The 11,450-nt window shown below is 40.4% G+C and overlaps 1 protein-coding gene across 1 annotated transcript in view; it reads right to left on the minus strand.

Annotated features, from left to right (window-relative positions):
• Positions 1-11,450, minus strand: part of COLGALT2 (collagen beta(1-O)galactosyltransferase 2) — a 127,127-nt gene that overhangs the window by 22,753 nt on the left and 92,924 nt on the right. Inside the window, exon 6 of the mRNA XM_004372909.2 lies at positions 5,937-6,056. Coding sequence (XP_004372966.2) covers positions 5,937-6,056 — 120 coding nt within the window. The remainder of the gene's footprint in view (positions 1-5,936; positions 6,057-11,450) is intronic.

Raw genomic sequence — 11,450 nt, forward strand, 5'->3', positions numbered from 1 at the left:
AGCTTTCAGAGTAGAAGTTGAGTTTTCTCCAATACACTAACTCACTCAAAACTATCTCTCCTTCATCCTTCAAAACTCCCATCTTCTGTGAAACAGATTTTAGCACCTCTCTATCTCGTCATCATGCTGCCTCTATCTCCTCATCATGCCCCCTCAGTCACTGATGACTCTCGCCTCTGGATCAAGTCTCATTGTCACTGCCATCATTGGCATGCCTAGCCATCACTGCCTAGTACTGTACTTAGAACCCTTGACATCCACACTGGGGGTCCATCCAACAAACAACCTAGCTTGTTGACCTTAATGTCAACATTGTGTTACCCTTCCTCAGTAATCCACTACCATGTCCACATCCATCACACCCTTCATGTCTTCACTTTCATCCATTTCATGGTCTAGCACTCTAACACTTCCTTGTAAAGACTCTTAATTCCCTTCAAATGACCTTGCCTGCTAAAACTCCAATTTTTGTTCAACTCAATTGTCAACTTACTAAGCACCAAGAAGAATACTGGAGGAGATATTCACACAATTGTGTTGACTGAGTCACTTCAAAATTATAGCCACAGTAGTCAAATTAGCACTCAAATCAAAACCTAACCCATTGCCGGCAAATTGATGCTGACTCATGGTGACCCCATGTGTTACACAGTAGAACTGAGCTCCATAGGGTTTTCTTGGGTGTTCTCTTTATGGAAGTAGATCACCAGGACTTTCTTCCATGGCATGGCTGGGTCAGTTTGAACTGCCAAGTTTTCAGTTAGTAGTTGACTGCAAATAGTATGCATCATACAGGGACTCAACACCACCAAATGATGTGACACCACTTCCTTAGTAAATTTACTTTACCGGTAAATTTTATGCCTTCTCCTCTCTCCTGAAATCTCCAACACCTCGTCTCAAATGATGGCTCATCTACCTGTTTCATAGAGGACGTATTTAAAATCAAATTAGATCTACCTCTTCCTTTTATCTCAGGCCCATAAACCCAGCTGCATCTGTACCTACGTACTCTCCCTTCCCTACACTATAGTGGAGGATGCAGCCTTGTTCCCATCTGGAACAACCTCTCCAATATTGTTCCGGGTTAAACTGCTCTTGTTTTCTCAAAGACGGCGGTCTTGAAATTATATTCTTCTCTTTTACGTGATCTATATTGGACCCTTTTCACTAGCAAACAAACATGCTGTAATGTTCCTATCCTAAAAACAAACAAAATATCTCTCCCTTCATCTTTCATCCCCTATCAGCTACCACCCATTTCTCTGGTCCCTATCACAAGATTCCACTTTCTCAACTCCTCTTTCTCTCTCTTTGACCCACTCCAGTGGATTTTTATCCTTGCTGTTGCACTGAAGTGGCTCTTAACAAGGTCATCACATACCCTTATCTTGACAGTATCAATAATCAATTCTCTATCCTCAACATACTTGATTTTTCAGCAACATCTGGCTCCTTTTCCAAATACTTCTTTAAGTTTTTGTGCCAATTTACTTCCCTGTTTTTCCTCCCAGCTTTCTGGCTGTTTGTCTCCCACAGGGATCTGTTCATCTCTTTCTATTCTTTTTTTTCTATGTTCTCTTACTACATAAGTTTACCCTGTTTCATAGCTTCAAATATCCTTTTTATGTTAATATCTCTCAAATGTCTACCTACCGTTGAGCCTCTCCCCTGATCTCCAGATTCATATATTCAATTATCTCCTGACCTCACCAGTCAGATATCTAATAAATATCTTAAACTTGGCATGACCAAAACTTCCTCCACAAATCTTCCCCCGTGAAGCCTTTCTCATCTCAGTAAATGGTATATAAGACTCCACGCCAAAATCTTGGATTCATTCTTGATTCCTTTCTCTCTTTTATGAGCTGTATCCACATCTATGTACCATCATTTGGCTTTACCATCAAAAATACATCTTGAATCCATTGACTCCTCACCACCTTCCTTGGATGCTACAGCTTACATCCAAGCTAACATCATCTATTACCAAGAGAGATGCACCTTCCTCCACTATAATATGCACAACCGGCCTGAGTGATCTTTCTAAATGCATGAATTGCATCATACCACTCTTCAGTGGTTTCTTATTATTCTTAGAATAGAATCCAAATCCCTCACTGTGGCCTACAAGGCTGTGTATGTCTGGACTCTTCCTCCATGAACTCATTTCCCTCCACTCAACTCATTCTCTATACCCCAACCAGATTGGCCTTTTGCCCTTCAAATACCCCAAGCTCTTTCTTGTGTTATGGTCTTTGCATGTGCTACTCTTTATGCTTGGAACAATCTTCCCCCAAATATTCTTGTGGCTGCTTCCCTGTTATATTGTCTATCTCAATATAAATTAGAATATAAATTCTTTGATGGCAGACAACTGTTTTAAGCCAACCCTCTTTCAGGGTGAGAACACTTTTGAACAATGTCTTTGGTTAGTCTGTTTCTTCTGCCTGTAGTGTCCTCACCATATCACTACGCTTGTCTAAAATCCACACTTCCCTCACATCTCAGCTTAAGAATCATCAGGACTTGAAGCTTTCCTGGATCACACCAGCTCACACCAATCTGTCCTCACTCCAAATTCCTACTGTCCTTATATCTGCTCCTTTCACAAAGCACCTGCCCCACAGTATCCTGTATTGTCAATGTCTTTTTATGTCGTCCTGTCTCCCCAATTAAAGCATAAACCCAAACCTACTGCCGTTGAGTCGATTCTGACTCATAGTGACTGTACAGGACAGAGTAGAACTGCCCCATAGGGTTTTCAAGGAATGGCTGGTGGATTTGAATTGCCAACCTTTTGGTTAGCAGTTGTAGCTCTTAACCACTGTGACACCAGGGCTCTAGCAGCCATTTATTTACTGAACATTGGGTTCCAGACACAGCGCTAGATGCTTTTAACTTCTATTTCAACTATCTTCCCCTAGAGGAGGACACTTGACAGATATTATTTCATCACTGCCAACCTTTTAATTCTACATGAACTGTTCTATACCTTTGCATTATTACCCTGAAAATTTTATTTTCCAAATATGTGCTATCCCAATTATTTTCTATAATTTAAAATTCATATTCTGAAATTTTAATAAAATGATAGGACTTATAATAATGAAACAGGGATGATGAGGGGCAGCACATGACCACACTACCAAGCACTAAATGGGATCATAATAGCAGCAACACTTCATTCTTTTGTAGAGTTGATGTGTATTATTTTATGTATTCCTCCCAACCCTGAAAAGTCAGCTTTATTATCCTTACTGTATAAATAAAGGAGCTAAAGCTCATCATAAGTGACAGAACCTGGATTAAAGCCTATTATTCTGGTTTCAGGTTCAGTGCTCTTTGCAGTACCGTGTTCATTCATTTACTTACTCATACATTCAGGAAATACTTGTTTCATACCAGGTAAGGGTCGCGAAGAGTCGGAATCAATTCAACAGCAATGGGTTTGGTTTGGTAATTGTCACCTGCTGTGCTATGTACTTGGGATAGAGGGCAGTAAGACCGCTCCTCTGTGCCACCCACCACACATCTATCCCCCTCTAGGACCTAGAACATAGAGAAGGAGGCAGAAACATTATGTGTTAAAGAAATTCACAAAAGAGATTTCTAAGGGCTGGTTCAAGAAATACTGACATAGTGAACCAGCCCCTTCCTCAATTCTAATCTACCCGCCTCAAGAATATTATTTTTATTTTAATTATCCCCATCATTGTCTATGCACTTAGAAAATGATAGTGAGCTCATGTTTCTCTTTTCACACCCAGGGATAATGAGATGAGAAAAGGCCAAATGGCTTGCAAACTATCATGCACGTCAGCATCGAAGGTAGTAACAGCAGGAACGCTGCTCTCCTACCTCCTGAATATAGTCTATGCCTGTATCTTGCTCTACATCACCAATATGTCCCTGGTAAATCCAGCTGATGAATGTCTTGCAAAAAGAATCCTGTTTAAATACAGTAAGAAAGTTTGCTATTTAAAAGAATACTCTGATGAGTCTTTTTAATTATCATTGTCTTTCTCATCTTCTAATTCCAACCACATTTCTTGAAAGAAAAATCTCTGCTTTCTCTATTTCCCTGCTTCTTCATTACTTCTTAACCCTTTGAATTCTGAGTCAGCCCCTACCGCTTCTCTGAAACCATTCTTGCTATGGGCATTAATGGGAAAAATCCACTGAACCTTTTTCAGAACTCATCTTACTTGTACTTCCTTCTACATCTCATGTGCCCGCTTTCTTGAAATTCTAGGATATCACATTATCTTGTCTATGAACCTCAACCCAACATTTCTTGTCCTGATAGCACTTAAATTCCAGATTCTTCTATCCAGCTACTTACTGAACATCTCCACCTAAATTCATTCATTCATTCAATCATTTAACAAACATTTCCTGGGTAACTACTAGTCCTGAGACTAATACAATGAAAAAGGTATTTACAATTTAGTGCAGGAAACAGATACAGGCAACTCAACAGGTCTAAAAATGAACTCATGGTCTTTCTTTCTAAAACTCTCCTTTATTCTACATGCTGTATCCCATTTAAAGTTCCTACAACCATCCCAGACACCCATGTCAGAAATTGGGAGTTTTTCTCTATGCCTTCCTTTTGCTCATCCCTTACAGCCAACCCTGGGCTAAATCCTTTCAAGTCTATCTCTTAAGTATCTCAATCTGTCCCTTCCTCTCCATTCTCACTGCTACCTTCCCAGCCTACATCCTCACCATCTTTTGTCTAGTTTGCCATGCAATGTCCAAAATGGTCTCCTCATCTCTGGCCTGAGACCAGCACCCATTGTTCCCATCCTGCTCCATCCATCCTTCTCTTATCACTAGAGGGATCTTTCAAAATCCAATTTTCAACCTGACTTATCTCTGTTAAAATCCTATGAAAGGTTCCCCTCCCTTCAGAAAAAGTCCAAACACCTTCTTATATATTAGAGGTTCTTCTGGCTGGGTCCCTGCGCATTTTCTAGCTTCACCTCTCACTGTGCCTCCCCGATCATCCCACTGCCCACACATGCCCATCTTATGCTCTAGTAATGAACAACACAACTTCTCAAATGCCATGTGAATGTTTGGTATAAATAGTCCCTCTTTTGGAAGCTATTCCTGACATTCTCCCTTAGACAGTGTGGATCAGTTACTTTCTCCTTTATCCATTATTGTACAGTACACATAATAGTAAATATGGCTACTGATTATTGAGCATGTACCAATTCTGACATCACGCAAGACCCAGAGGCAGTAACAATGCAATGCTTAGGACATGAACTTCAGAGAAAACTGGGTGGGTTCAAATCCCTATCTGTCATCTGTTTAGTGGAATGATCCAGGGTGAGTTACTTAACCTCTGTACACCTCAGTTTCAATATAAGAATAATAAAATCCCTTATTAAATTATTGTAACAATTGTGAAACAATATACAAAAAGTGTTTAGCGTGGTATCTGTTAGATCACAAGCTATTATTAAATCGAAGTCACGATTATTATCGTTGCTATTGGACGTTTTGCACACACTGTGGGAATCTGTACAAAAACTTTATAAGGTACCACTACCTCCGTTTACAAGTAAGGAGATTAAATTAGTTGCCTCAGGTCATATAATTAGAAAGCAGCAGAGTCAGGGTTTAAATCCACACCACAAAACACTATTTTAGCATTTATCACATTTGTGAAAAGTATTTACTTGTGTACTCAGCTCTCCATCTGGACAGGAAACTCTCTGAGGGCAAAGACCTTGTCATATTCATATTTCATACAGAAAATACTTAAGGAATGAATTAACGAACAAATGAATGAATCTCTATGTTTCAGCCAAGGCAGACCAGCAGCTTGTGAGGTTCCAGCCTCGGAAGAGTGAGAAGTAGCCACGTGGCCACTGTGGCAATGGAAAAAGAGCTGTCACCCCTGCTCCTGGGTCACTCACTCATTGCTTCTATCTGCACATGGATGAGGTTCTCGATGTCCTCCTGCAGGGTCTGATGGGGCTTCAGGGGGATGGGCAGGTAGCCATAGTGTTCTCTGTTGCAGAGGTGCATCTGGACGCCTGAGGACCCAAGAGAGGAACAAAGCAGACCCATCAGAAACCACAATTTTTTGTTCTATAATGACAATTGAGGGATAGCAGATTCGAGCGTCGCTGAAGCTGCTTGACACTGAAATTGCACGTGTAATTGTTCCAGGTACTGTCTGTAGACCTCAAAAATGCTCCTTTATTAAGAAGGTAAAACACAGCATTTAGGGGCTAATAAAAACACTGGGCCGTTCTTTAGCTCATAGGAAATTGATTTTTTTTTTTCTCTCTGAAGTAAAACCACACTGCTGGCCTGAAATGAACACTAAAGGCATGAAGGGATCAAAAGGGAGGCAAGGAATTCCCGCTCCAGGAAGCAGAATGGAACACTATAATCCACCTACAGGAAATAACAAGAAAATAAGGAATGGAATCCACATTTGATATGAAAGCAAACAGGAAAATCCTGACAGATTATTAAAGCTAAACCTAGGCATACACAGAACAAAAAAAAAAAGGAAATTTAAAATTCTTATGATTCTCATTGGTTTTATTTCTTCTCTTCAAAAACCTGGATTTGGAGCCAACCAACAGACATGAAATGTCTGTAATAGCTGAATAAAAGAACAAAAGAAAATCTGCTTTTCACGTCCTGTTAAGAACCTGCAGTAAGACAATTCCAGAAATATATCACAACTCTCTAGTATTCAACGCTTGTTTTCACAGCCCCAGAGAGCTAATTCAGAGAATTACAAAGCATCTATAACCAACCAGACAGCTAGGGATACAGGAATAAAGATGGTCTCATACAGATTCAGTAACTGACAGTCCTGACTAACGAAAAGATAACTTAAGATGAGTCTGCCAAGCTCTGGTCCATGTGTCCAAGCCTCTGTTTTGTTAATTGCTATAATCATTAGTGCTTTTCAAAGAAAGAATTATTTGCATAGTGACTTCTCTATTTTGTGCAATAAAATTTCCTCAGGTCAGCTGCATCACCTGCCAAATCAGATGAAGCTGTCTCATGGCATTAACAGAGAAGAACTGGCTCGAATCAGGTCTGGTTCACCAAGTACTGTCACTTCTCTTGCCTTCAGGTGAACTTCCATCTCACTAGCTCCGCTGTTTGTTTACATGAATGCTTCTGGGGAACTTCACACCAAAATGCATCCTCTTGCAAAATCATGATAAATTCAGGAAGCAGAAGGAAAAACGTAATATTTTTGTCACCAGTCTACCCTAATTAGCTAGACCATTTTACCATTTAACTTTCCAATGCTTCAGTAAAAGCATAATATGATACCTAGGCAAGCTATCCATCAACTGTGAGGGTACAAAAAGGGCATTTTCAGACATGCAAGTCCTAAAATATTTACTTCTTATTACTCTTTCTCAGAAAGTTACTGGAGGATGTGAAGAAGAGGAAGGAGGTAAGGGGAGAATATTACAAAGAATGAGAAAGACTTGGGATACAGAAAACAATAAAGTGAATGAAAAAAAGAAGAGAAAGGAGTACCAGGTTGACGTTATGGCACCAGTTAGAATATCTCAGAAGGCTCTAGGAGAGACATCTTCACAAACATGCAATAAGAACACCTGATGAATCTGAACATTCAGAGAGGAGTTTTAGACAGTTAGTTATTAATTTTGGATCGCGTTAGTAATACTTACAATAAGTCCTCAAAAAGGCAATTATTAAGTAAGACATGAAAAGAAAACTAACCATAGTGTGCTAAATGCCTTGGCTTGGAATTGGATTTACATCAAGGCTTTGAATTGGTTTGAACTGTTCAGTCATGGCCAACAAAGCAAAACTGGAACAGACCCGAAGTTTTACAATATTGGCGATGCAGAACAATAACCAGAATGGGAAAAATTATGGTTGAAGCCCTGGAATGAGAGACTTGCAATAGGCATAGTGAACCCTTTCAGGAGCCTGATGTGAGACTGGATTATTGGAAGAACTGAGGAAAGCAATGCACATTCAAAATGGTGCAATCGGCTTCCATCTTTGAGCAGGGCCCTGCTGTTTCCATCTCTGCTCAAAATCTGACAGGCAAGAGATTTGGTTGCTATGCAACTTGTGTGCTGCCCTTGTTTTCTAAGAGGGAGATTAGGTTCCTAGCAGGGCTTCGACTAGTAATTTTTCCCATTTCAGTTATCATTCCAGTTCATTCCAATTTTAAAAATTTTAAAAATTTGAGTCTGTTCTGGTTTCACTTCCTCAGCCATAACTGAATCTGGAAGAACTGGTTCGAAGCCCTGGTTTACATGATTATAACAACATAAACACTGAGAATAATAATCTATCTTAAATTATCATATAACTATATTGAGAGGATGGGGTGATGGGAAGAATGTGTTTGCATGGAGGGGACAAAAGAAGGAGAAAGAGCTAATTCCTCATCTTCTGTAATGGACAGTCAATAGATAATGTCTAAAATAAAACAAAAAAATCAAGAAGCAGCAAAGCAAGCATGTTGTTTAGAAACACAGATTTAAATATTGTATTAATATAATCATCTAAAAGAGATAAAAGTGGTTGCCTTCTAGAAAAGTGAAATGATGCAGGGGGTGGTATACTGGGGACTTCTAATTTTATAATAAACCTTGGGGAACTATTTGAACTCTTTAAACAATATGGATGGATAATTTGGTCAAAAAAATATATAAAGAGGGAACGTGTTGATAATTAGATAAACTCTGTGAAGGAACCAGGCACTCACAGTGAATGCTGCTTCTAGGGAAAACAATTTTCATTTGAAAAAGAAGGGTGAATCATACTATACTATGAAGGACTTTGCTTCTCTTATGAAGACACATTTTTCTTGAACTCACATAGTACCCTAACATTGTAGATTGATATAATTATCTCTATCCTAGATGATGGAAAATTAAGCTCAGAGAAGCTGTGACTTGTCCAAGTCATTCCCTCATCTCCTGCCTCTTTTGATTCGCAGCAGACATTTGGAAGACAACTGGCTGGCACCGGGGATATTTCCTGTAGCCATGATATAAAGCCTGGACCACTGGCCACTATGAGATGTGAACTCTTGACTCAGCCTCATAATAGCCACAGAGACTGTCCATGACTGATAGTGCTCTCCTCTTGGGCTAGAAGGGCAGCCAAGCCCCCAGCACATCAGCACACTGTGATTGCCTCCTCACTTGTCTGTCACCCACATGTGATAATGACGAGAGTCTGAGGTGAAAGATTAAGGACCATGGTTTGTGGTTAGATGGTCCCGCTGGGGACATGTAGACCCTATTTCCTTTTGGACACTTTACAAATTATGTTCCAATGGATGATACACAGCTAGGGAGCTTTATAAGAGTGAGAACAAAAGAATTCAAATAATCTTTCATCAAGACTCTCAAGGGAAAGGGGAAATGCTTTGTTTTGGATGCAAAAATGGAAGATCTGAGAGACACTCAATGGTCTGCATGTGATATTCCTAGGCTTATCCATATCTCTTCTTAAAATGCTTCAAGATACATAATATTACTACCTTAGAACCACACAACTATCAGGAAGACTCATTCATTCCCCCAGATGGCAGTGATTGCTTCCTGCCTTGACTCCTGTCCTGTTCTGAGTCGGCACCACTAATCTGGCCCTTGGCTTTTAGTGTTTCATTCTCCTAGTTGTTTTCACACGTGAAGGGCTTATCTCAACTAACAAAGAGTCTAACACAATGCTAGGCACAAAAGTAAAGACTTGTGGATTGATCCTCACCTTCATTTTCTACCTCTCCTCTCCCAACTGAATCACCAGTCAGGAATGCACCTGCTTTCAATGTTCCAGAAAGGGCCTGCGGATAGTCCGACCAGTAAAGCATGAAGTCCTGGTGAACAGGCCAAGAGCAGAGCTGAAAAATACCTGGCCAGCCTGTGTCACTCTTCCAGTCCAAATACCCAGTTATTGGTTTTTAAAAAATGTATCATAATGATTTAGCATGTGAGGTCACGATGCTTTGTGCGATGACTTACAAAGGGAGACTCTGTTCGGCAATGTTCATTACTGTAATTGTTAATCGCTCACTTTCCTGGAACATCCTCACTTCAAGCACTGAAGCAAAGAGACTGGCACAACTTGCAAGAATGAGAAGGCCCTGACTCTGCTTCCCGTCCTGGAGAAGTCAGAGCAAATCACTGACCAAGGTGAAAGAAGCAGTTTCCATTAACACTAACGTAAGAACCTTCATGAAAACTTCCAATCCACCTGAGGATAAGAACCTTGCTTTTGCCCTGGCATAAGGCCTAAAAGATGTCTACACCTGGCCAAAGGGTCTAAATCTCTCTAGCAGCCAGGGAGGAAAAATCAGCTTTCCATATTTCCTCCAAATATGCTCATTTCTAGCAAATCTAACACTCAGGAGTGAGGACAACTATGGCTTTAAGGACGGCATCAGTTGTGTGAGCTGTAGCTTGAACTTCTATTACCGACAACAGTCCCAGCTACCAGCAACCTGCCTCAATTGCCTGGGGTCTTTGTATGATTTCTTTCACCCTAACTTATATGGTGACAGTGCGTTTATTCGACATCTTCTTGCTTTCTAAACCCATTTCTGCTGTTGGTTAAGTGGCACATGTCTGGCACATTGGTAATGAGACCTGACTTCCATCAGGAAGGTCTGAATTACACTGAGTATAAAGTTTTCCTTTAGGGTTGTGGTGTGTTTCTGTTGAATTGCTTTAGTGAATTATGCCCTCCCTGACTGTCCAGGGTGAAACAAGAGACGTATTTCTTCCTACTGACTCGTCTTTCTCGGAATGTCCACACCCCACTGGAAATGTATTGCCAGCAGTTCAGAGTTAAGTCTGTCTTTGGGGACTATGGCAGAGCTGCTAGTTGTCTTCCAATATCTGTTCTCTCCTCCTTCTCTAGTGATAGAATTGGGGCTTGCGACTGAGTAGGATAAAGAGTACAAATTGAGCCTGTCTGAGAGCTAGATGTTGTCCTGTCAATGCGACGTGCATGGAAGTGATGTGGGTTGTGCCCTGTGACAGTTAATGTTATGTGTTAACTTGGCTAGGCTATGGTGCCCAGTTGTTTGGTCAAACACTAGTCTAGTTGCTGTTAGGAAGTAGTTATATGTGATTAAATCAGTTGGCCTTAAGTAAAGCTGATTACCTTCCATAATGTGTGTGGGTCTCAACCAACTGGTTGAAGGCCCTAAGAGGAAAAGGATGTATTCTGTGTCCAGACTACAAATAGACATTTTTCCAGAACTCGTCATTCTTATTCTTCCCATTTCTTGACCTACAGCTTTGGGGACACAAGACTGCAGGAATCTCCAGCCTGTTGCCAGGCCTACAGATTCGGACTTCCTAGCCCCCTGTAATTGCATGAGCCAAGTCCTTAAAATAAAGCTCTCTCTTTATATATATATATGTGTGTGTGTATTATATATAATATATATTATA

This window comes from Trichechus manatus, unplaced genomic scaffold, assembly GCF_000243295.1.
Source record: "Trichechus manatus latirostris isolate Lorelei unplaced genomic scaffold, TriManLat1.0 scaffold00021, whole genome shotgun sequence".
Classification (NCBI taxonomy): domain Eukaryota; kingdom Metazoa; phylum Chordata; class Mammalia; order Sirenia; family Trichechidae; genus Trichechus; species Trichechus manatus.